The 26,269-nt window shown below is 50.8% G+C and overlaps 2 protein-coding genes across 3 annotated transcripts; both read right to left on the reverse strand.

Moving 5' to 3' along the window:
* Window positions 1-10,797: 10,797 nt before the first annotated feature.
* Window positions 10,798-15,361, reverse strand: MCL1 (MCL1 apoptosis regulator, BCL2 family member). The gene is made up of 3 exons (XM_081340743.1): window positions 14,731-15,361; window positions 13,063-13,310; window positions 10,798-12,628 (listed from the first exon to the last, which is right to left on the reverse strand). The coding sequence occupies exons 1-3, from the start codon at window positions 15,311-15,313 to the stop codon at window positions 12,512-12,514; spliced, it is 948 nt and encodes a 315-aa protein (XP_081196869.1). The 5' UTR covers window positions 15,314-15,361; the 3' UTR covers window positions 10,798-12,511.
* A 4,457-nt stretch (window positions 15,362-19,818) lies between these two features.
* Window positions 19,819-26,046, reverse strand: ENSA (endosulfine alpha). Of its 2 annotated transcripts, XM_081340772.1 has the most exons (4): window positions 25,860-26,046; window positions 23,427-23,555; window positions 22,780-22,852; window positions 19,819-22,582 (listed from the first exon to the last, which is right to left on the reverse strand). In XM_081340772.1, the coding sequence occupies exons 1-4, from the start codon at window positions 25,917-25,919 to the stop codon at window positions 22,533-22,535; spliced, it is 312 nt and encodes a 103-aa protein (XP_081196898.1). In that variant the 5' UTR covers window positions 25,920-26,046; the 3' UTR covers window positions 19,819-22,532. The 2 variants fall into 2 exon arrangements, with proteins under 2 accessions (XP_081196898.1, XP_081196897.1); XM_081340771.1 differs by having other exon boundaries at window positions 19,819-22,852.
* Between the last annotated feature and the right edge of the window lie 223 nt (window positions 26,047-26,269).

Consider the following 26,269-nt stretch of genomic DNA (forward strand, 5'->3'; position numbering starts at 1 on the left):
ACAACAATTTCAAACAATTTCACTTTGCCTTGGACCCAATGGGAAGGGAGAAAGAACAACCGTCAATACTGGATTTCCCGCCCCCCCTGCCCCCCCCCCGCTCCTTATCCTAAGCCAGGCAACCGGCATTCCCACATGGGGGTGAGTGGGGACAAACAGACTTAAGTTTACAAAACTCAGCTTGGGAACTTTTTTCCAAACAAATCAGAAAAGAGCCGGAAGGGACCTTGGAGGTCTTCTAGTCCAACCCCCTGCTTAAGCAGGAGACCCTATCTCATTTCAGACAAGCGGCTGTCCAGTCTCTTCTTTAAAACCTCCAGTGACGGAGCACCCACGACGTCTGGTGGCCAGCGGTTCCACTGGTGGATTGTCCTCCCTGTCAGGAAGTTTCTCCACAATTCCAGGTTGCTTCTCTCCTGGATTGGTTCCCATCCATTCTTTCTTGCCTTGCCTTCTGGTGCTTTGGAGAAGAGCTTGACCCCCTCCTCTTCTTTGGGGCAGCCCCTCAAATACCGGAAGGCTGCTATCATGTCCCCCTCCTCGTCCTTCTTGTCTCTAGACCGCCCATTCCCAAATCCTGCAACCGTTTCTTCATAGCTTTTAGTCTCCAGGCCTTTAATTATCTTAGTTGTCCTTCTAACCGTTCTTGCTAGACAGCAAAAAAGCAAGAATTTCTGCTTGGGGCCCGGAGCAATTTGCTAAAGGTAAATATTACAGCAATATCTCTTGCAATGGAGGCCTTCCAGTAGCTAAGGTTCAGGGTTGCTATGCCAGGAATGTTTGAGTTATTCCCCCCCACAAAGCTCAAAGGAAAAGAAAAAGGGGGGTGGGGGTGGCGACAAGGTTTTGTTTGCTGAAACTGCTGGTGAAAACTGGTTTTTTAGGTGGTCTGGAGGTACAAGGATTAAGAAATGCAGAGCAATCTTCTCCCCCCCCCACCCTTAACATCCAGCCCACGAGCTCCCTCAGCAAGATGATTGAGGCCTGACTAAGCCCAGGTTTGCAAGAACAATGAGGCTTTTTTTAGTCTTGCTAACAACCAAAGGGGGGGGGAATGCCAGGAATGTGCTCCACCAGGCATATTGGTGGGGCAGTCTGCACCGAGGCACTAACCAGGATCAAGGTGTCAAAACCTGATTTAGCTAAGCCCTAAACAGATTGATTTAGTGCATCTCCAAGGCGCCAGAGAGGGAACCAGGTTGCCTTTTGCAAATCTGCAACGCTTCTCCATCCATACAGGACCCGAACTCTTTATCGATGAACATTTTTCTTTTCCAGTTCAGAGCCAGGCACTTCCCCAGGAGGAGATCCTAAGGGGGGAAAGGTGCCAGGCTTCAGGCTGGCCTGACCAGTTGGCTTCTCTCCGGCTGAAACCTCTCGCTTCTCCGAAGGAAGGACGGAGCCCATTTCCTTGTTTTACACCAAAAAGGGGGAAGGCGTGCAGCCAACTGTGGGAGAAGCAAACCTTGCCAAAAGGAAGTGGATTTTGAACAAATGCTCACTCTTGAACGAGGATGGCCGGTTGCAAAAAAGCCAAACTAAGCAGAACTCAAGTGAGATTCACCAGGAGTGAGCGAGCAGTTGTGAAAGGGCTGGCGCAGAACACAACCTGCCACAAGGAAGGAAGGAAGGAAGGAAGGAAGGAAGGAAGGAAGGAAGGAAGGAAGGGGAAGGGGAGGGAGGGAGGGAAGAAATCTGCCTTCACCACGGGACCAGAGATCCTTGGGCTTCCTCTTACCATCCCAAAAGCTTAATTGTTGCAGATTTAAAAGTCTGCTAGAAATACAGGAATGGTGTCAGTGGCATCATGGTAAGGCAAGGCCAGAACACAAGGGAAACGGGTCAGGATTTCTGCAAGGCCAGCTGAGTTTCCTAGTCCTCATGCTCATGAGTCACAGCAAGCCCAAAAAACTCCTGAGGAAAAATCCGAAGGGGAAGGAGCGCCTTGGCCGAGAGGGCTGGGCTGCCTCGCTTTTCCTGCCCAGCAGCAAAAGCATTTCGCGGAAAACCCACATCTCGCCCACAGCGACTTCCTCAGCCTCGCACGGAGCATCTGAAGTTGTATTGCCACGGCTCGGTGTGGGGGAGACTGGAATCCAACACTGGATCAGGGGCAGCCTTGGAAAGCATCTCCTCCGGGATGGATCCTGCACAGAAATGCACCTTGAAACCAGGAATCGGGCAGGAGAGACTGCTCCAAAATAGGAATCACCCAAGACGGGTGATTTGATTCTGTAAGAGGCAGATTTAGGCAACCGATGTTCATTCTGGAGGCAAACCCTTCCTGCACATGCAAGCAGAAATCTGGTTTGTGGGTTTAAGCACCCAATCCTGGCTTAACTAGGGTTTGTAGAATGAGCCACCATTGGCTGGGTTCCTTGCACATGAGAGAGAGAGAGAGAGAACACACAGCTCTGGGTACAATGAGCAACTGAATAGTTGCGGCAAGGAAAGACCCGTGGTAGTTTAAAAAATTGGTTTGGGTTGCAGCCTCCAATTTATTGCCCCAATTTGTTCTGGACCTTCAAGAACAAACCACAGACTAAACCCCTCCGTCCTCTTTCTCGGCTCCCTTGGACCTTGGCTTAGCGCGCTGGGGGTGAGAGTAGCAGAAGACACACACACACAGGGAGAGGATGAGGATGGCAGGTGTAGCCAGGTGCGACTGAGCCACTACTCCACACCTGGCTGAATCGACTGCTTTGCAAGCCTCTGGGGTGGCGAATTGCTAGGTAAAGCTATGGTTGGTTCAGTGCCCAGGCAAGGACTATCCGGGCAGGGCCTCCCCGGTCTAAATCCAGCCTGGTTTTGTCTTTTATTCAGCAACCACATTTCGGTGATCGCCACAAACGGCAATCCTGAGATCCTCTCTTTTGAAAAGGAAGGAAGGAAGGAAGGAGTTTCCCTCCCATTGCCAACAGCAACTCCAAATATTTGTGCACGGAGGAAACAGTTTGTTCTCAGGGCAATGAATCATTCCTCATTTGCCCAAAGAGCAGGTGATGTTTGCACCAGCTTAAGCATGAGACCTTAACTCCCCCACAAGCCTTGTGAATTAGGGAGGGCAGGGGAAGCCAGGCGAGTTTTAAGGAACCAACCGAAAATTGCAAAAAAAAAAGTTGCAGAAAAGAGAGAGAGAGAGGGTAGGATTGAGGAGGTTGGGCTGAGAATGGCTATTGCAATTTCCACCTGACTTTTCTGACTACAGAAACTCCCCCATCAAAACGGAGCACGTCAGAGAGTCTAAAACACCCGTCTAAAATGAAGTTATTTTGGGGTAGTACCTGCAAATACAAGCCACCCAATGAGAATCCCGCAGCATCGGCCACCCAACCGAAGACGCGAGTGACACAGAATAAGTCTATTTCAAAATAAGCCAATCTGCACTGCGGGTCTCAAATCACCCAGGCTTGACCTTTTCTGGGGAAACAGGAAGTAAAGTACACAGAGAACTAGCGCCATTACTGCTGGGTAAACTTTGAAGAGGAAACCAGGCGGAGAGCAAACAAATTTTAAGAGGAGGGTCCGCCCCCCCCTTCCCCAGGGGAAAGGAGGGTCCTGGGCTGGGGGGAGGGAAAAGCAACGCTCACAGAAGCCCGACTGACGCCCACCCCAATTAATCTCCCCGCTCACGTAGGCAGGCAGTAGGGGGAGGCCCAAAGGCTGCATTCCAGCCCTCGTGTGGTCATAAGGGGGGGGCGTCCCTCTGTCAACGTGCAGAGGAGGGGGACGTCCTTTACACGGTGGGTCGAGCTGGGTGGGCAGATGTTACACTTCCACAGGCAGGCAACCAGCCTGTGCCAAGAACCCAGGTCAACCTCGCCGGTTGCAAGCAGTCTAGCCGGGCACGGCTTTTGTGGCAGGCCAAATGCTGGATTCGCACACAACACTTTGCTCAATTTGTGTGGCTGAGCGAAGCATTCCTTAAGTGAGTTTTGCCCCGTTTTATTTATTTATTTATTTTATTGGATTTATATACCGCCCTTTCCCGAAGGACTCAGGGTGGTTTACAGGGTATTTAAAACAAAGATCGATACAAAAGTTAAAAACAATTTTAAAAAGATTAAATCAAATCCCTAAAAAATAAAAACCCCAATTAAAATTCTCAGCCTGGGCTGGAAAGCTCAAAGAAGAGCTTTATGACTTTTCTTGCCGCTTAAGGGAGTCACTGCAGTGGTTAAGTTAGCAACATGCTGGTTAAGTGAATCCGGATTCCCCCTTGGCTTGTCAGAAGGTCGCAAAAGGGGGATCACGTGAGACTGCGGCCGTCATAAATATGAGTCAGTTGCCAGGCAGCCGAATTTTGATCACCTGACCCTGGGGATGCTACAACGGTGTGGTTGTAACTTCAAACGGTCACGAAAAGAAACGGTTGTAAGTCAAGAACTGCCAGTATTTATATTCTAGGCACCAAGGGATTCTGCCAAGCAGCATTACTGGCCAATTAGTAACACCCACACATGCAAACACAAACACACTTGCTCTCTGCATGGACAAGTCCAAGCCAACCCGGATTTTTCAGAGATGTTTTGTGGTTTTTTTTTCTGTCGAGGAGGAAGCACCCAACGGACGGAGGCTGCCCGGGTGCCAAAACCGAAGGACCAGCTGCCCGAGACGCAGCCAGCTGTTGGGGAACAGGTGGCAGGGAAGCACAAAAGCACGCTTGGCTTCCTCGGACCCACAACTGAAACCCCTGTGGGTTTCAGCATCTCGCCTTTCCGAGAAACAAACTCGGCTCTCGAAAAGTCACCTGTTTGCCCCCCTCGCCGACACATCACCTCTGCGACTAAGGAGCGAAAGTGGAGAAGAAACCCACGCGAAACCGAGAAGGCCCTCCCAGCTCTCGTGGCAGGAAGCGCTGCCAAGGTGGGAACTTTTGAAGCTCGCCATTTCCTGAGTCACAGGAAATTGAAGGCGCATCATTTCGGTCTAGAACAAAACAGCGTGAAAGCTCTGTTTCTCCCACTGGGCGATGGAGGCAAGAGACTTTGCACCCCTTCTGACTCAGGCCCCATCCCGGTGAGGTCGGCCACCGCGCCCTCCTTGACGTTCTGGGTTAACAAGGATGTGCTCTGGAACGTCCTGATCCTTCTGGCCTCAGCCCACGTGGGCAAGGAGGGATGGCAACGATGCCGATGCCCATAAATCTTTTGAGCACGCCAGACTGTTGCCATCTGCAGCCACTTGGCAGCTTCCTGCCTCGTCACGCTGGCCCCAATCTGGCCCGGTCCTCTTTCCTCTCCTCTCTTGCTAGTACTGGTCTCCTGGGCCTGCCTGATAAGCCTCCTGGAGACAGTTCCCCGAAATGAAATGTTGTCGTCTTCCCAGACACCTAAACGCTTCTAAGAAAAAGATGTTCTAACTCATATAAATTCAAGGAAATGCCGAGACTTGGACACTCGTTCTCCGAAACAAACAGTCCAGTTTCGGAAGGAGCCACGTTCTATTAAGCTACTGGAGTACAAATGGCAACCTCTTTTTTTGTATCTCTCAATTCCACCCCACGAGCTGGATCCCGACGAGCAGTGTGTAGAAAGGCTGCTTCTCTGTCAGGTTGATGTATTCTGTGCAATCCCCAGCATGCTTGTGGGGTTTTGTAAATTGCTATGTGCCTTCCGCATCGCCATCGTAATTATTATTTTGCAAACTCCCACTGGGTGGGCGACGTGAAAAGGACGGGCAGAGATGAGAAAAGGGGGCCCCTTTGTTAAGGAATTTTTCCAGTGGTTAGATATTAACTTGATGATTAAAACATTACAATTACCAGACATTGATCCTGGTATTTAACTGGTCATGCCCAGCTGAATTCTCAACTTTCTCAGGCTTTCTCTACAGGGGTCTAAACCAGAACTCTGCCTGACACAAACAACCTTCAGTGAATTAAAAGGGATTTAACGCACAAATGTGGAATGATGTGGTTTTTTTAAAACTATCAACACACACCAGTCCCAACCTGATCCTTCAATGTTTCATTCCCCAGAGATGTTTGTCTCAAAATCCAGGTGTGTTGGGACTACATTTCTAAGAATTCAGATCAACATCCCCTCCAAACAGGCTCAATGGCAGAAATGTGGTCCAAACTTGCCATTTTTTTTCTTCTGAATGCAACGTTTTCATCTTTGCGGAGAAGATCCTATCTCCTGCAAGAGTTTCGTGGGCTTTTTTTTCAGATTTTTTTCCACTGAAGGGAGATACACAACAAGGAAATTGCAGGGCCTGTCATTTTGCTTGAGCGATTCAAGGACGTGTTAGATAACCCTATCAGGAGACTTCAGGGCCTGAACTGCATTTTCCAGTCTCAAATTTCAAAGGAAAAAAAAGACGTTAAAGCAAAATAGAACACACACACACACACACACACACACACACACAAGACTGCCTGTTCAGCAAGGAACTTTAACCCCAAATAATTGCAAGTTGTTAATTGCAAATTCTACAGTCCGGTTTCAGATTAGGAAGAATCAGTTTGCTGAAGAAAGAAAAACTTTTGTGCGTGGGAAGAAATGCTAAAGTAACAAACATAAAGTTTTATTTGTTTCACAGAGGAGGACCAACCCAAACCTTGGCATTTTTTCAAGCTATTTGGGGGGAGGGGCGGCACCAAGAGAAGACAGAGTTTCAGTTCCCAGCAAAGTTCAGATATGGTCAGATATTGCTGTCTTATGAGAAAGGCAATGGACTGGCTCACCCTGTGGCACTTTGCACCTGGGCTGATGCACAACTGTAAAAGTTTAATGGGTTTATTACATTATATCGGGAGTCTGTGGAAGGAGCCACAGGGCAAGGTCACAGAATTCCCCACTGTGGCTGATAAAAGCTGTTTTTTATGGCTTAATGTGGGATGTACACTCAGCCAATTATGGCTTAGATATGGTTTAAGCAGAGAATAGACTCTGCTCTGCCATTTCCTTAATTGGATCCATCATTTTCCTCTGAATACTTATCTCCTTCGTCATCCTGCACTCTTTTGCAAGCCTTGTGTGATCTCTTGGCTGAAGAATCTGGCGATGAGAAAGGAGATCCCAGGTCTGTCCAAGGGGGAGGGGGGAGAAAAAAAAAGTGGATTACTTTATAAGGAACTTCTTAAAACAGATGTGCAAATTTCCAAGGAGGAAGAGACTTTTCAAAGCAAAGGAGGCTGTCGGAATATTGAAGCAAGGGGCTAATGGAAGGCCCTGTAAAAGGCAGTGACACAAATCCGCAAACAGCCAAGATTAATTATAGGCAGAAAGGCAGACTTTGGACCCCCATCCTGAAAACTGGCTCCTCTGTTGAGACCTAGACAGGGTTCAAGAATGAGTCCACGGCCACAGAGACCCCTTTGGAAACCTTCAAAGGTTGTCATTCTGGGGGGTCTTTTTCCTTTTAAAGATGCGATGGTTACTCCATTAATAATTCCTATTTCTGAGGACGCAAGGACAGTTGGCGGTCCCACCTCTCCGCCACTTGGAAGAAGGCTTAAAAGTCGCTGGGGGAGTTTGCTAATCACTTCCTGGAAGGGAATCAGCCACCCCCACCCCCAAAAGAGCATTTGCCCTATAAAACACCTGGATGCTGGCAACATTCAGCCAGGAGTCAAACAGACGTAGAAAAATCTCACTATTTTCTCTACCCCGCAAGATGAAGGGTAGCACCAGCCCAAAATTCAGCCCAGAAGAGACACTAGAAGATCAGAAAAACTATAAAACCACGGAGGGGGGGGGACCTTTTTGGGGCCTGGCCCTCTGAAACTTTGGGGTGCTTCAGCCTACGTGCCATTTGTGGCGTTAGGGGAAGGCGCCAGCCAGCCTTTGTGGCTGGTCAGTGAGGATGTGTGTGTGTTGCGTGATTAGCCTTTGTGAAGCCGAGGAAGCAGGTTGTAGGAGGCAAAAAGGCTTGCAAAACAGGAGCCCCTTCTCACGGAAGTGGCAAAGAAACTCCCCTGCATTCAAGCGTCTCCTTCTGAATGGCTTCCATTATTTTACAATGGAGTCTGCTAGATCTCAAAGGTCGCTTCCCCTAACAGCTGGTTTCCCCCCCCCCACCGTCCCATTTCTGCTTTCAACTTCTGCTATCACAAAGGCAGCAGACCGACCAGCAGGGAGAAGTTTTAAAATGAAAGCACACCTTATCAGCAATCCGTGAGACAAAGTAAATGCTGAATTAAAAGTTTCAGGGTAGGGGGGAAGCAAGGAATAACGAACCCCACGGGGAAATACTAACCCAGCGTCGAGCTAAAGGGGGAACTGATTCCAGCAGGAAAGTTCCCCCCACCTCTCAAGGCAGCTGTCCTGGAGGACTAGCTGAGCCCCCCCCTTTTTTCCCCTTCCCTGGGATAAAAGCTTCCCTTTCATTTATTTACTTGCAAGGCCTCTTATTACAGGAAAAGCCACCAGCGGATGACTTCACCAGACAGGAATGGCCTTAAAACATTTGCCCAGCTTTTTTCTTACAATCCCCTTTTAGGAATGGAAAGTGAAAAGCAGCTGGGCTAAGTCGCCATGAAAAAAAGATTGGGATCTTTCATGAATTGTCCTGAACCCCGGATCATGGAGGCGAAGAACAGGAAACGGTGGGAAAGAACAGCCTGGAGAGAGAGGGAGCGCACTGGGTCAGCCGTCTGCTCAGTTTTAGATCCAAAGAATCACAGGAGCCTTTAAAAGCCACAGGGGGGGGGGGCAAAGGAAGTTGAGTTTCAGTGTTTCATTAAACAAAAAAAAAACAACCAACGTTTTCTAAGTTTATTATCATTATCGCCTCTTTCTAGAACAATTCCAACAAGGATGTTGCTGGGAGTTTTGGGACACGAGCCAGTGAAATGGAAGAGGCCACCCACACTGTTCCCATAGGATGTTCTCGCCAGCCTCCCCGTCATGAGTTTTCCCCAATATAATCAGGGAAAACAACACTCAGCTCCACCCTGTTCCTATTTTTGATTTGTGCTAGAAAATCCAGAGAACTGTGAAATAATAAACAATGCTTAATTACACTTCGCTTCCATTCAAAATCCCAGGGACCTGTTTATGAAATGGAAAATATTGTTGGGGGCCTAACAGAATCCTTTCGACCATCGCTTTTTCCAAGAAACGGGGACTACTTCTCCAGTGACTCCTTGGCATTGTGTGACCCAATTATTTAAGCTTGAGCCTCATTAGAACTTTCAAGAAAGCAGTTCGGCTTTACTGCACTTCGGCTCGTCTTGAATGGTTTGTTCTTTCCGAAGTTCAACATTTTTTCCCCCCAGCCCTAAAATCAGACATCAGTTCTTCCGTTTGGTTTGGCTGACTGCCACCAGTGTTCCTCCCCCCTTTTCATTTACACCTTGAGAGCTGACTCTTCCTACAGTGAATTGGGTGTGTGAGGAATGAATACCAAGCAGAAAGGGGAAATGACTATCTTGCAATTGTTGCTGCAAGTTCCTTAATATGGTTTCCTTCTATTCATGAGGGTGGACACCGCCCATTATCGCTCCAGTCAAATCTTTGAGCTGTAGCAAAAGTAACCTTTATTTTGCCTAAAAGCTGAACCAAGGATGAAGCCCGCTCTCAAGTGACTGGCATCCAGTAAACGTGTTTTCCTCCTTTAAAAAAGTATGACCGTTGCTAGAAAAAAGTCACAGCATCACACCCAACAGTGATTTCCAACACACCCATCTACTTATTGCAAAACTGAGAAATTTATAAATATCAGATCAGAGGAAAAGGCACAAGTCTGTCAGTTACACCAAGGAGCGATAAAAGCTCCAGAGGAAAAAAAATAGTTCAAAGAACCTCATTGGATTCCTAAAAGAACGTTTGCCATATTCAGACAGAGACATTCCTCCGCGTAACATTCTAAGAAGACTGGGGAGTTTGCCCGATGTGTAACATTACCGACAACTTGAACAGTTAAGGGTTAAATTAATTTAATTAGGAAGAACATTCAAGCACATATATTAAACACTTCATTGCTAGATTGCAAAAGAGTGATTCCGCCTGGGAGGAATGTGGACAGGGTAGGGATCAGTAAGGCCTCCATGTTGCTTTTATCAAAGTCAGGGTCTTCAGAATAACTCTCTCTCTGGCCTCCTTCGCTACGTGCAACTGTTCCCTTCTTTCCTACCACAAAGAGAGGTTAGTCTAGCAGCAAAGGGGATCTAGGGTGTAAACAGACCTCACATGGTTTGTGACTGGTCCTTCAGATCTGCCAGGAAGTCAGAAGGGATCCAGGCTCAGGGCCCTACTAAAAGATAAAATGCCAATGTTTCTTCTGGATGCTCAGGAAGGAAATTCGCAGCCACTGGAGTTTGTGTCAAGTTTTGTTCAAAGGGGGCAGAGGAAAAAGGACAGGTCTCACTGTGAGTCTGTTTGCTGCTCGTGTGAAAATGGGGAACCACAGCTGACACGCACGCAGTACATTGGTATTTATAAACAGAACTTTGGAGAAGTGCCATTTTGCATATTTCTAAGGAAAGGTTTTGCATACTGTGCCAGTAAACCTCACACAAGGCAACACAATAGGCTGGTTCTATTAGCCCCTATGAAAATACTTGCCTAGCCTTCTCTCAGGGCAGCTGAACCTGTGTGAAATATTTAATTTCCTTGCACATCGCTGTAATCTTCTTTTAACCACTTCAGTGCCCACAGGACAGCAATTCGGAAACAATGAGGTAGGTGTGCAAGTCCTAGATCAGACAGCCCCAGGACCCAACCCAGTTATTCAGACCACCCTGAATGAACAAACAAGGCTTAGTCCCCATTCCTGAAGCTGGCTAGTTCTACCCTGAAGAGGGAAGGTTGTGGTCTCTGGCCTTGCCTCTACATTTCCCCATTTATAAAAAAAAAATAGCAAAAGCAAAAGCAAGGCCAGGCTTTTAAGCCTCATCTACCAACGAATCGCCTGGCAACGTTAAAGGAGAGAAAAAGAACGAACAAGGAACATTCAGTCACAAGATGAAAACAAACATTTCAGGTTTCTGTATTAACAGAAGGACCTCACATTGCAAGAATCAGTGAATGGGTTTTATTATTAGACAGTTTATGTAAACAAGCAGGTCTGCCAGCACCATGCCAAGTTTTTTTTCTACCCCTGCCCTTATTTGGTCTAGAACAGGGCTGTCCAACCTTGGCCACTGTTAAGACTTGCGGATTTCAACTCCCAGAATTCCCCAAATTCTGGGAGTTGAAGTCCATGGTTCTTAAAGGGGCCAGGGCTGGATACCCTGGTCTAAACTGCTGCACAGTGAAAGCTAAAAGCAATCTAGATTGCAAATTAAAACTCCCGCTCCTATTAACTGAAGCCATTCTCCTGAATAAAAAGAAAAAAAAATCAAGGAAATTCAGCTTATGAACTGTTTCATCCTCAAGGGTTTAGAAAAGGACATCAGGCACCCTCCAGAGACATCCAGGCTGAAAACATCTGGAGGGCACCCAGGAGGCTGCGTGTGCATGTGTGTACGTGTACCACATTATATTCCACTGTTAATTCACGCAAGTTATTTTGCTTTCTTACAGGATAAATGACATTCATGTGCAAGTTTAGCTTTTTTTTTTAAAGCATCCTTTAACTCAATTCGAGAATCAAAAATAAAAGCAGGGCGATTGAGGATCCCCGAGGTCTCCTTCCTTGCCAAAAGAGGGGTTTTCAAAACACTGCTATTTTAGGTGGTCACTACAGTCACATGGATAACCTTGTTAACTTGGATAGAAAGGTTTTCTGAAATGCCCTGTAATCGAAGAGGGGGGAAATAAATCAAGAGTCACCAAATCCAAGCTGAATCATGTTTAAAAGAACAACAAAAACCAAAAACTCTTTGCAACTTTTCTCAAAGATCTCTTCAAGAGTGCACACATCCTGCTGGCTTCAAAACAGGGACTGACATCGGTTCCAAATGATGGTTTATCGTGGTTGCAGACTGAGCTCCGCTGCACGGAGCAGCTTGGTGCGATCCAGGGGGGCTCGTTGGCAGTGTAACGCTTTCAAAGGGAGGGCAACGGAAGCAAAGATGGCAAAAAATATCAATAATACAGGCGGTCCTTTTGAATACGATGGGTTGGTGAGAGTCTGAAGGACGCCAGGCCTTTCCTCTTAGTGATGGGGCAAAAAAAAAAACACCAAACATTTGCCTGCTTCCACCGACAGAGATCACCTGGAAGTCTTGAAGGCGACACTGGACCCAAACCTCTGCAGTTCAGACCAGCGCTAGTCTCCCATTGCCGCCCTGTGCAATCCGATCACTGCCCAGTGCATCCCACGGTCTTTCTCCCGAGCCCGCCAGTCCAAGCACACATCCTGCACAGGTTTCCAGTCCTCTTTGCTTCGTGTGAGTGAACCAGAGTGCACGTTTCTTCCCTTGCAAAACCGACTTCTGTTTCTAAGATAGCCTTTGCTGGCTTACCTTCTATCCTGGACAGTTCACAGCAGTCCTCCTTCCTGGGGCATTCCAGCTGTTCCTGCTTCCCGCTCGCCAGAGGAGAACAGCTCAGTTTTCTATTCACAGCAGGAACAGAGGAGTCTGTGCTAAGCTCCGTTCGGAGAGCCCCCCTCGTCTGGCTCACCGGATCAAGTAAGCCAGGCTGGCCCCTAGGCCAGCCACGCTCGCAAAAGCCACCAGAATGCTTCTGATGCTGCTTTCCAGGTCCTCTACGTGGAAGAATTTAACAAAGCCCTCCTAAAAGAAAGAACGGCACCGTTAATGGCTTTGACACCGGTGGCCAGAGTAGCAGCTGGCAGCTTTAGAGAATTCACAGAAAGCAAGCAAAGCACACGTTTCGCGGGAAGAGAGAAGCGCATTCCAGAAACTGGGCCTACGGGATATGACCTGTATCTCAAACACCTGCAGAGGAGAACTTAGTCTGTCATAAAACCAGAGAAGCCCACCCCTCTAGAGCCATGCAAACTCTGCCCACGTGCCAAGGAATACCATCTCACATTTTGATCTTGATTTATTTAACGTGAGGCAGACACCATAATCCAGGGGTTTAAGCAGTATTCGCTTGTCTGGACAACCAGCCACAAGAACAGCTGAAGCTTCCACTGCCCCCGAGGTCCTCAATGAGGAGGAACAAGCAAGAAATCAGCCCCAAGGCCAGGAATCTCACTTACCCAGGCGTTATGATGCAGCAGCCACTCTCTCTTCTCTGTCACCAGAACCTCTGTGATAATCTCCGCCAAAGTGTTGATGCCGCTTTCCTGATTTATACTCTTCAAGTGTTTGGCAACAAAGGCACCAAAAGAAATGAGAGTCACAATTCGCCCCCAGTTTGTTATGCCATCGTCAAAAACTTGCGTTGCAACTTCTGACAAAAGCTTCAAGTCATCTGCTTTGTTGATTTGCACTTTCCTTAGCATTCCTGAATTAAGAAGGGAAGGAAGGACTTTAAGCAAAGCACCACAGAATGTTAAAGAGGAATAAAAATATTGAAAACAATCTCTGGATTAGTCTGGCCATTTCCCTGTCCCAGGGGGAAAAAACCCCCTCAGAAACACAGGCAGTGCTGCCATAGTTCATCCAAATAGCAACTAGCGCTGCTTTTCCAGAAAGGAAACAGCACATTTTATGTACAATATATAACACTCAGCCCAGTGATTTCCCAAGTAAAGAAGGATGCAACTCTCAGTTCAGATTGCTAAATGATACCACGTAAGATGCAAAGGCAGAACTGGATTCACCAGTTGATTTCAAAGCTTCAGGAAGTTAGAATTCAGGTTAATGTCCCTACAGTATAGTGGATTATTCGGAAGGCTTTAAGCCTCCCAGTAAACAGGTGCTGATGAATTCAATGAATCCACCACACCAGACTTTTCTCCTTTAGGAATCAGAGATGAAGGAACGCCTTTGGCCATCACGCTTTGAAGTGAGGACTATGACACAGAACAGGCAGAGGGTGTCCTTCCACTAGTACATCAGCCTAGAAACTCATCAGCAACCATCCCATTTATCAAGAAAACTTAAAAGCTGGCAAACTTCAAACGCTTTGCTAAAATCACTCCAAAGCGAAGCACAACCGACTTGTTCTACAGCAAAGGAAGTTAAAAACCCTGGCTAGAGAAGCTTCTGTGTTGTTTTTTTAACACCACCCTGTTTACAATGAGCTATTTTTCACTTGCTGGGCCCAGCAGGATACGAGCCACTGATAAAGCTAATCTATAATGAGATTTTTTTTCTGCCTGCCTGCAAGGTTGCCCCCCCCTCTCTCTCAGTACGAAGTGCAGTTTCCTTTCTGCTGCAGCCTGACACTTTCACAATGACTGCTTGCAGCAAAAACAGAGGAGAGGGGGGAGCAGAGAAGGAAAGAGAAGCCAGGCTGGCCTACGGCAGACCTGGCCACACGCAGCCTCCCAGCCACCAGGGTGGGCTCCCGAGTTGCAGCTGCTGTACAGCCAACCCGGGCCAAGAGCCTCTTCCTCCCCAACTCACATCCCCAGCAGAAGGCAAATGGGGAGGGGGGTAAGCCCTGAATAGAACGAGGTCTATTTTAGATCCCTTCCTGCGAATCTTGCACCCCCCCCAAGCCTCCTTGCTTGCTGCCCTTTTCGGAGGGGGGGCTAACTAGACTGGCCCTCTGCTTGCATCGCAGTTTGAACAGTTGCACCCTCGCAATCCCAGGCTTTTCCGGGGGGAGGCTAATTAGCGTAACCTTCCGTCTGCATCGTAGCTTCTCCGTATCTGCGCCACCCCCCCAGCCCCCCGCAACCCTCTCGGGACTCCGAGCCCCATCAGGAGCAGCAGCGCAGCAGCACCCGAAGGGCGGGGCGGGATTCGCCGCCCACCTTGGAAGGCCAGCTGGTGCTTCTCCATGATGTCGTCGCAGACCCTCCGCAGCGTCTCCAGCGCCCGCGCCGCCGTCTCCGCCTGGCCGGGCGGGCAGGGCCCGAAGCGGCCCAGCAGGCCCTGCAGGAACTTCCCGCCGCCGCCGCCCTGCTTGGGGGGCTCCTGGTCGGCCGCCTCCCGCAGGTACGAGGCCACCAGCTCCAGCGTCACCCGGCGCAGCGGGTCGGCCACGGGTAGCGGGGCGGCGGCGGCGGCGGCTTCGCTCTCGGGCTCCGGCTCGCAGCCGTCCAGCTCCTCTTCGGGGGTCGCCGCCTGGCCAATCAGCGCGCGCGCAGCCGCGTCCGGGGGCCCAATCAGCGACGGGGGCCCGGCGCGCGGCCCTCCGCCAATCAGCGCTCGAGGCCTCTCAGCGCAGCCGGCCGGAGGCCAGCACAGCCCGCCGGCCGGACCGCCGGCGGGCAGGAGAGCCGGGCCGCCTTCGCCGCCGACGCCTCCGCCGCCCCCGACCGGAGACTGCGGGGCGGCGGGCGCCAAGCCCGGGGAGCCCCCGCAGTAGAGCACCAACGTCTTCTTGTTGAACATGGCGGCCGGCGTTGCGCAGGCTTCGTCCGAGGAGGGGAGTGGCGCGCGCCCGGCGCGGCCGTTATAAATGCCGCTCGCTCGTGACGTCACAGTGACGACGAGGAGGGAGGGGGAAGGGGCGGGGCGCGCGAGAGGCGATTGGCGCGGCACAGCGGAGGAGGGGCCGGGGACTCTCCCTCCGGGAGGAGGAGCTTCTGTGCGCAGCCAATCAGAGCCGGGCTCCGGCTGGAGTTATTTCCCCCTTTTACCTTCCCAGCCAGGCTGGACGGGCGCATTTCTGCTTGGGGGGGGGAGGGAGGGGAGTGGGACTCCCGCGTGGGGCTCCCGGGCGGCTGATCCGCGGAAAGAGCGCCGCCCCAGCGGGGAATTGCCGGGAGGGGAGGCACCCAAAGTTCTGGAGTTGCAAAGCGGAGCCCACGGGCGCCGGCGGAATCCTGGCTTGACCCCGACTCCCCTCCTAGGCCACGCATGGGGAATTCTGGGAGTCGAAGTCCACACGCCTTAAAGTGGCCGAGCTTGGACTAGATGTTCTTGGGGGTTTTCTCCTCCTGCAAGGCAGAGGTCTGGGGTCCCCCCCCAATCGGTTCCCACCCACCCCCAGGCCAGGTTTGGATCCCTGGCAGTGAAGCTGAGGCTAATGCTGGCTGGCAACACCCCCTGCCTGGATTATGCCCCCCCCAAGTGCCCCGATGGGAGCAACCGTCAAGCCAAAGCTCCAATCAGCCAACAGACTCAAGCGATGGGTGTTGTAGTCCCACTTGAGGCATGAAAGCCCACTGGGTGACTTTGAGCCAATCCTCCCCCCACCCTCGGCCTGGCCAACCTCCCAGGGCTGTTGTGGTAAGGCAAATAGGAGGAGGAAGGGGGGTTGGCTATGTTTGCTGTTATTTACAAAAACAATCAAGCCAGGATAGAAACAAATGAAAATCTGGGCTGCTTTCTAAGGCAAGGCACCCAGCCTCTCTTTGAGCAGAATTCAGCAACAAAAAAAAATCAAAACCACGGGGTGGGTGGTGGGTGGGTGGGAATCCTGCTGGCTTTGAAACGAAAAGCTCAGCGTCTTTCTTGAGCATAACAGGATGTCACACGCAGCCTTGGGGTAAATGACAGATTTCAAAACTGTGCAATCCCCACACAGCATATTTTCATTTTCCTCCTGCAAAAAACCCAGCAGCCCAGACTGAGCCCGCAGAGAAGACCACGTCTCCCGTGACGTCAGCGGGGCAAAGCCCTGAGTGTTCTCAGGTTAAGCAGTTTGGGGTTGTCTAGACCAACCCGCGGAGATGTTTTTCTGCAGCCGAGGGGCTGGCCTAGGTTTGGCCTGCTGACTGAGGGCCCGGAGCCAAGGATAGCTGAATGAAATCACTCCTTCCAAACAGCTTTGCCTTAGGAACCAGGGATGAGGTATGCACATTTCAAACCTCAGGAACAAGACAGTTTTTTTTAATAAAAAAAAAACCAAAACCAGAGGGTGTTTTAAAAAAAGCTTCTTAAGGTTTTTTTCCCCTCCCTATTCTTAGCATGACGTTATGGAAAAGCATCTTTTCAAATGTTTGCATCAAATCTGGGAAGAGAGTGCCAGCAGGAAAACGAAAAAGGCCTGACCCAAACAATTCTCCCCACTGAGCAAAAGCAGACTAATTCTTGCCCCGAAAGGCAGGACCTCACGGGGTGGCCTCATCTGTGTGAGGTGGTCCCCTCCCTGTCTATTTTCCTGGAGACCCCCACCCTTTAATGAAAGAAGGGGCTGGATTTGCAGAGGTGGGATTATTTCTCACAGATGTATTTGGGTTTCTCTTGTAAATCAGCCAGTGTCTGAAAGTGGCGGCATATAAGTGACCAAGAATACCCTCCCCACATTAAAGCCACTTTCACTGGTGGAAAAAAATGAGAAAACGGAATTCAAAAGTGAAATGCTGAGCACACAGGCCCGTCTCTGTTCAAAGTCCACCCGCCCACCCACCCTCAACTCCAATGGCAGCCAAAACAGGGTGCAAACCTGCTCACCGGACCTACATCCCCATTACGTAATCACGTACTAACCCACTGCTGGAGATTATGTAACACATCTATTGTGAAGGAGGAAGAAAGCACAGCTGACGTAGGCGGCTTCTGAAAAGTACATCTTGTCTTCAGATGTCAGCATTACGAAGCCCTGGCATGAACTGTTGACATGGTGCCTACATGCTGTCAATCACACAGACACACCAAGGAAAACTCACAACCGACCCAAACACAACCACCATACAACATTTTTAAAGACATAACCCCGAAGGTCAAACCGCACGAATTATCTTTTAAGCAGGAAACTTGATGGGAATCTTAAAATTTCATCAGAAAGGGGTGGCCCAAGTCTCTAGTCCTCTTGAGGGCAAGGAGATCAAGGGTACAGGATGGGATCCAGCCACCAGCTAAAGGCAAGGTCCTTCCTTGTGGATAGCGCACCTTAAGTTTTGAGAAGGAGAAACCAGTTTTGAGGCTTGCGGCCTATTTCTCTGGAAAATTAGCTGCCCCTCAAGTGGGATGGAAAATATGATTTTCAGAAAGAGCTCTTTATTTATTTATTTATGTATTTTAATCCCATTTATATCCCGCCCTTCTCCGAAGACTCAGGGCGGCTTACAAGCTTAGCAGTAGCCTTCATTCTATGTATATGCCTGCTTATTAGGGCTTTCACACACACACCAAGCGGCATTATTACAAAGTCAGCTTAATTGCCCCCAACAATCTCATAACTCACAGAATCTCATATCTCATATCTCACAGAAAGAGCACTGAAGGGAACTTCCCCCATCGGCTCTCGTGATAAAAGCCGATGGAGGACGATCGATTGAGGGACGGAGACCCTGCAACCCTCTAACACATGGGTCTGCCACCTTGACCACTTTAAGACTTGTGGACTTCAGCTCCCAGAATTCCTCAGCCAGCTATGCTGGGAGCTGAAGTCCACAAGTCTTAAAGTAGTCAAGGTAGCAGACCGCTGCTCTAACAGTCTTCCCGAACGAGCTGCTACACAGATAAAAAATTTTTCCTTGCGGCCTCGATTCAGGCTGAGATCAAACCCACAACAGAGGCAGGACTCGCAACGCTTCGATCTCTTGCTCCAGCGAACCCATTGGGGGAATATTTCCCAAATGTTCTCTGTATTTGGAAACTGAGGCAGTCCCCCGGACCAAGACAGTGGGGAAACCTAAAAACAGTCCACCAACTCTCCCTCTTGCCCGGATCTCTCTGGGCCACAAACCAGCACCCCAAAACATGCCAATACATTGCTGCCTCTCACACTGAGAGGGGAGAAGCGGGCAAGGTCAGCCATGCAGAAGGGGAATCGGCTGCTCCAGGTGGAAGGAAGGAAGGAAGGGTTACGCTATGCTGGCCTCGACTTGTGTGGGCCTCCCCCAGGAGGGACGAGGAAGGCAGGCAGGTCGGCCTAAAGCCGGCAGCCGCCTTCTCCCCTTTGAAAGGATCTGGGGCCCTGTGGGTGTCAAACTCTTCCGGCCACACTGTCTGTCCCCCCCCTTTCCTGCAAATGTCCTCTCTGACCTCTGACCCTCCATAAGTAAAGTCACCGCCAACGTGCCCCAGCCCAGGTAAACAGCCCAGCCCAAGAAGGCAGCTGAAGGAAGGAAAACAGCAATTAAAGCTTCCAAAGCAAACAGGCCAGTTTGTGTTGAAAACACCGGTGGCCCCGGCTGAGAAAAAACAATCCTGGGAGCTCAGGCGAGACTTTCGGGGGAAGCCTAGAAGCCCTTCAGCAACTGGGGGGACCTGGCCAGAACAGCAAGCTCTGAATGTGCCCGTCTGCTTTCCAACGGAGGGCTGGGTGGGGTCTGTTGGGAATCGGGCCTTGGCTCCGTCCCCAGCCTGACTGCAAACAAACCAGGCCCTTCCCATAATGCTCTGCGCTCCTTCCCCACTCGGCATTCCCACGCTTTGCAATGATCTCAACGTTTGGAAATGCAGAAGGAACATCCAGTTCATGCGGTTTCTGTCTCTCTCCCCCCCCCTCCCGATTTGGGACTGACCGAATTGGAAGGCCTCTTTCAACCCCCCCTGGCCACGGAGGGAATGACACGGCCAGCAAGCCGCCTTCACACAACCAGCGGCCAGCATAACACCCACGGGGGGGGGGGGGTCGGCCTCCTTCGTAAATGGGTGGAAACAGCTGGCTTGTGAGTTTGGTTTTCCCAACGGGCCACTCGGAATATTTCGACGAGACGAAAGACGAGTGGACCTCAAGTCCCAGAATTCCTCAGCCTGGGGAATTCTGGGAGTTCACCTTCAAGTTGCCAAAGTTGAGAAACGCTGCACCTGCAGGCAGGGGTTAACAATGAGGTAGAAGCAGGTATTAAATGACAGAAATCAGCAAAATGCAACCGCTTGGTTCATACCCCATGAGACGCCACAACCTAACTTGGATCTGTCAAGTTAGCTAGAGTAAACCGGGTTTGCACAACTCACTAAGCCTCCAAGCCACGTTTAGTTGGCTAACTAGAGTGCTTCGCACAAGGCCCTAACTGAAAAAACCAACCCAATAAGCCATCTTAGCACCAGCAGGTGGTGGGAACCGGGATCGGTGCCCCCAAGAGGCCACACAACAGACATCAGAGTTCTGGGTTGAAACAAGGGTTTGTTTATTGTCAAAGGTTTATCAGTCCAGTGTTCACCCCCCGCCCCCCCGGCTCTTTTCCCTTTCTTTGTCATAGCACACCACCCGGAATTGCTGCCCCCCACAAGCCAGAGGACACTAATTCCTCCCCCCAACTAAGCAGCAGCTTTTAAGCACCAAGCTGGTTTGCGGGAAGGACAAACAGAAGAGCAGAATTGTAAACAGCAGGTCTGAAGTTTGGAAAGAAAAAAAGAGAGAGAGAATTATGTGTGCATGTTCATACTTGGGGGGTAGGGTTGCCATTTTTTTTAGAAAAAACCAAGCACCAGAAGATGACGAAGACAATGTAAAAAATTATATATATGTGTATACAGTGTATGTATACATACACACACACACTGCTCCAAAAAATAAAGAGAACACTTAAACAACACAATGTACTGTATTTAATAGGATGTCTTATCTTGTGTTCCCTTTATTTTTTTGAGCAGTATATATATATTATATATATATATACACATACATACACATATATTTATATATATATTTATATGTATATGTATATGTATATGTATATGTATGTATGTATATAAATGACGGGTCTATTTACAGTAGGGCTGGGAGAGACGGCTCCGTGGGCAAGGCGCTACGGCTTCAGGGGTCTCAAAGCACCGCAGGGATTCGGAAGAAGCAGCTGCACCTTTGGGGGGGGTGAAAGGGGGAGAAACAGAAAACCTTTTCCTGGCCAACACTAAGCCATCTAGTAAAGCTGGAGAGTGGATGGGATTATCCAGGAAGTTCCACCTGGAAAAGAGGGAGTGGCCAACGCACCCACGGACACACCTCTTGGGGTTACAAACACCCAGCAGGACGGGGTGTGTGTGTTTGTGTGGAGGGTGCGAGGGGCACCCTCCCGCGTAAGATTTTGCAACCCGACCGCTGCTGCAGAGAGGGGATGCACCCAATTCCGAAATGCAGGTTTCTGCTCTCTTGTGGAGACGAGGCGAGGAATACAGATGGGGGACAGAGGGTGGGTAGGGCGCCCGACAGACCACCGAGGACCCTACTCTGTTCCTCGCCCAGACCTCTTGCAGCCTCCCTGGAGACCCCCACATGGCCAAGCCCACCAAAGCGGGCTCTCCGTGGCCTCGAGAAGCTCCCAGAATTCCAAGCATGCCCCAAAGAGTGTGTGTGTATGGGGTGACTCTGGGCGAGGAGACCTGCTTTACTTGGGCTGCCCAGAGGATTCTGCTTATCATTTTATTGATCAATTCATCCCTTCGATTTCTGCAGCCGCTCGTCTCAATTCAGAATTGTAAGTTTCGCTACTTGTTCTATTGATAGAGGGAATCATCCTAGACGCTTTAAATTGGGGGTGTCCAACCTTGCCCACTTTAAGACCGGTGGGAATTCTGGGAGCTGAAGTCCACCGGTCTTAAAGTGGCTAAGTGGGACAGCCCTGCTTTAAATACTCTTCGTTTCAAGAGAGGCAGAGCAGGTCTCACTCTCTCGCGCCAAATTCCTCGCCGTGAATCAAGACGGGACGCTTCAAAGGCCAATGGTCTGGTCATCTCCAGCGCCTTCAATTCAGAGTTCAGGGCCGTCCAGCCTCCTTTGCTCCCCACGGCATCAGCCTTTCTGGCCCCAGCCCAGCATCTGCTTCCCAGACTCTCAAGGGCTGGGTTTTCAAGAAGGGGCGTGGGCCAGGGGTCCACCCCGCATTGGCCAACCTTCTTGTGTCCCTCTGTTCCCAAGACGATCCAGGAAGACCTTTTCCCTGCCTAAGGAGATTTTACATGCCGGATCTCTCTTCAAAAGGGTTCCACCCAGGCACGCTTAGGCTGGGTGGAATATCCACGCCAATCTGGGGGCCGTGGCAAACAGCCAAGGGGAGGAGGGGGAGGGCTTCAGTCCAGCCGCGTGCCTCGGCTTGGGACATGGGCTGGCTTGCCTGAACGCACTGCCTGGATTCTATCGATCCCATTCCGGAGCTTCTGCAGATCCAGGGAAGGCTGGTCCTGGCTGCTGGCGTCGGACAAGATGGCCGAGAAAAGCTTTTGAGTTTGGAAGACTTTTGCCTGTAAACTCCCAGCCCTGCAAAAGGGCTTCTCCGGGACCTCCAAAGAACCCTACTCTTCCTCAACCAGTCAAAACACAACACAAAGTTGTCGCGGTTCTACCCGCAAAGCCCTCGAGGTGAGGAGGCTTATGGGTGTTTCAGATTGCTCGAGGCCACGCAGCCCGTGGTTGTAGCTGATGGGTCTTGTTGTCCTAAATGTACGGAGGGCTAGCGGTTTCCCGGAAGTGTAACCCACCACTGTGTCTCCTGTTTAACTTTGCCTCTGCCTCCTTCGGCTTCCTCTGCAGCCTCCTGCCCCCTCCGAGGTGGCGATGAAGGATTAATCGGCAGGACAGCGCGTTGGCAATTTAAAGCAAAGCGAGCTTCAGCCCCAGAGAATCCATGCTGCACAGCCTGCCCGCCCACAGTGGCGAGAAAACACACACCAGAACGGCACACAAGTCCAGGTCTCAGCTTCTGGCTTTGATTACTACAAAGAGATCCGCCACAGTGGAAGTTCTGTGGATCCCAGATGCAGGGTACAGCAGAGTTCAGCTCAGTCTGACAACGGGAAAAACAACAACCCAATTCCCCAAACCAACTGGAAAAAAAGAAAGAAAGAAAGAAAGAGAGAGAGAGAGAGAGAGAGAGAGAGAGAGAGAAAGAAAGAGAGAGAAATAAATCCCATCAGGAAAGCAGGTTACCCTGCCAGCTTGCTGGTGACGAGGGAAGATTTTCTCTGGGGCAGATCCTGAGGCGTGGGGATGTGGTCGCCGGTCACCAGGTTCTTGTCAGTACCTGCAGTTGGCAGCTGCTTGTTCTTGATTTTGGCTTTGGCCATGTTGTAATCTCCAGAGTCAAAGTACTTTTGCTGGAGAAGAAAAGAAGGAATTAGGTTCCGGTCCCAAAGGGCGGAGAAGCGGCAGAAGCCGTTTGGAAGACAGGATCTGGGGCTGTCGCTGCGCACCAGGCCAACCCCTCGTCCCCTCCTGCCGCCCCTTCCAGCCAAGAGCAGCTGCGGCCGCCGGTTCCTCCCCAGGGGCCTGCCGTTTCCCTTAGCCCGGGGTTCTCCAATGTGGGGCGCTTTAAGGCTCGTGGACTTCAACTCCCAGAATTCCTTCCGTCTACAAGTCTTAAAGCGCCCCACGTTGGAGACCCATCTAGTCTCCCCTCTGCTGCTCCCACGGAGGAAACTGATCTGGTGACATTCAGGGCAAAATATGGGAAGGACTTGGCCAGAAAAGAGCGGAAACTCCAGACCATTCCTTTCACTGGGTGGGAATCCTGCAAGCGGACCCCAGGAGTCTTAGCAAGACCCTCCCCCAGATGCCCCACAAGCCAGCCGCCCACCTTCAGCCCCCCAGCCAGGCTTCCATCTATTGCAGCCCTCAGTTCTCCCTTCCTGCCAAGCTGGCTCCCCCGGAGGCCCCCGGAGGCCCACCTACCCCTTTCTGCAGCCTCTTCATTAAGAAGTCAGAGCCGCCGGGCTTCTGAAGTCCTAGGTTGGGGTATTTGGCTTTCAACTTGGCCTCCTCCTCTCTCTCGGGAATGCCCGCCTCCTTCTCCTGCGTGTCCTGAAAGAAAGCAGGCGGGAGGGGGAGGAAAAAAAAATCAACAGCAGCCATCAAGCCCTGATGCATCAAATGAGGACCCAGATTGTTGGGGGCAATTAAGCTGACTTTGTAATAATGCCGCTTGGGGGTGTGTGTGAAAGCCCTAATAAGCAGGCATATACATAGAATGAAGGCTATTGCTAAGCTTGTAAGCCGCCCTGAGTCTTCGGAGAAGGGCGGGATATAAACGGAATTAAAATAAATTAAAATAAACAAAATAAAAGAGGCAGGCCGAGCTCTTTGAAGGGAGCTCAAAAGACAAGCCTAAAGAATAAAACTTGCCAAATTACTAATATCTGCCTCAGTGCTTTGAACATTATGAGACACCCCCGTTTCTTCTTCTGCGTCCTGGGTGCACCAGACCTTCTTCTCCCTTGGGCTAGCTAAATATCTCTAGAATGCTGATGAACAGGAACCAAAGAAGAAGAAGAAGGGTAAATATCTGGATGGGGGGGAAAAGACTGTCAGACTTTTCAAACTTTTATCTGAAAGCCAATCCTACATTCCTGAACTTTCCTCCACCCCTAGAAGAATTTATCTTTTCTTTAAGCCACGCCAGCTCCTGCCTCTCTGAAGATAACACCGTGGAGAAGATTGTGCTGATTTCAATCAGTCCATCTTTATTACCGCCACAAATCAGGAAATAAAAGCATTAAAACACTAGCTAAAAAATAAAAGCAAAGGTCAGAGTAATATATTGCAATTGGATTGTGCTGATTTCAAAGGAGCTTCCCTATTGGAGGGCAGCATAAGGACACTCCTACTAAATGGATGGGACTTTCTTCCTTTAAAAAAATCTCAGATTCTTCTCATTACAATAGCCGGATCTCATCCTGGTATTATTTTCTGATGCTCACTCCTTAAATTGTCCCCTCTGCTGCCAAGCTGGATGCCCTGTAGGTTATTCTTGCTTGAAACCAAACCCTGCCGGTCCCTGCCAGGTTGAGCTTTGCAGGGATGCCAGCCCTTCGCGGTTTATTTGGAGCAACCAGTAACCTAAGCTTGATGGGCCTCATCAGGTGCAACATCTCTTTGCTTGAACTGGAGGTCTTTGGGGCAGGAAGTTCAGTCAATCACATATGGAAGCAGACAAGGGTGATTTGCTAGGGGGGTCTCATCCCTCCCCCAGGCAGCAGGACCAGGTGCCAGCATGTTATCTACAACTGGCACCTTCCTGTCCCCGAAGCTTAGAAGAATTAATCAGTGGAACGGCTTCTCTCCAGAAGTTCTAGATGCTCCATTACTGGAGGTTTTCAAGAAGAAATTGGACAACCGTTTCTCTGAAATGGTCTTGGGTCTACTGCTTGAGCAGGGGGTTGGACTAGATGACCTCCAAGGTCCTCCCAACTCTGTTATTCTGTATGGTGAGCAAGGGGTTGGACTAGATGACCTCCGAGGACCCTTCCAACACTATGAGTCTGTTAAGATGCTCTACTCAGCCAGGGGAAAATGGTCCAGCGAGGTCTACAGCAGCGTTTCTCCACTTCAACTGCTTGAAGAGGTGCAGACTTCAACTCCCAGAATCCCCCAGCCAATTCAGGGAAGTGAAATCCACCCAAGGCCATTTGGGGAATTCTGGGAATTGAAGGCTGCCTGTCTGGGGAAAGGCTTCTTTAGGGCTGCAAAGAGGCTTCCTCTCTTCGGGGCTCTCCGAAGGGTGGGCAGCCGTGGCCCCTTTGCCACCCGCGGACTTCAGCTCCCAGAATTCCCCAGCCATCCAGGCTCCAAGGGCGGAATTCCCCTTCCAAAGAGCATCTGGGGCTACCACAGAACCCATGATGCTCTCCAGGAAGAGATCGAATCGCCCAGGACGGATGCATGGCCGGGGCCCGTCATCCCGTGCCTGGGGAGGTGATGGGAGTTGTAGTCCGATGCCTTTCCACAAGACGAGAGGCAGAAGCGCTGCGCTTTCAAAAGGCTCGCTCGACACGCAACGAGCCCCATTCAAACGCTCAACGCCGGCTTCCCACGCGTGATTTTCCCTACCAAACGCATCCATCATAAAGAAGCGCGGGCAAGAGGGGAGCAGTTTCAAACCGGAAGTTCAGGCTGCGGGTAGCCGCGCTCGCTCCTCTCTATGGTTCCCCACGGGGCCGAACGCCGGAGAGCTCGCCGACCAATGAGCCCCCGGGCATTCCTCGGGTTCAACCAATCAGGAGGCACTTCCACGCTGAGTGGCGGAGGGGCAGACCAATCAGCGCTCCCCGTTCTGCACGCTTTCCCCCCCCCACCCACCTGAGCCGCTCGGCCCCTCCCCGCCCTCACCTGTTTCTCGACGCCGGTCTCGTCGGAACGGCTGTCACTGCCGCCACGCGTGTCCGACATGGCGAGGCGCGAGGAGCCGAGCCGGGCGGCCCGAGGAAAGCGAGGGTGGAAACGCTGGGGCCAGGCACGGCCGGCGCCCTCTTTCCCGCTCGCCTGCCCCTGTCAGCGGAGAGCCAAAATGGCCGCCGCCTCCTCCGCCCCCTCGCTTGACTATTCCGCGCCCACGGGGCGGAGCCACGAGGCGCACGGCGAATCACCGGGCCAGCGCCGGGAGGCGGGAGATGTCGCGGCCGACCAATCGGGCGCTCGGTTTCTGTGCGGCGATTGACAGGCGGCGAAAGGCGGGAAAAAGATTCGAATTAGACCGGCACCGGCCCTAGCCAATAGGAATTGCAGAAGGCGGGGCGAAC

This window comes from Vipera berus, assembly GCF_964194415.1.
Source record: "Vipera berus genome assembly, chromosome: 16".
Taxonomy (NCBI): domain Eukaryota; kingdom Metazoa; phylum Chordata; class Lepidosauria; order Squamata; family Viperidae; genus Vipera; species Vipera berus.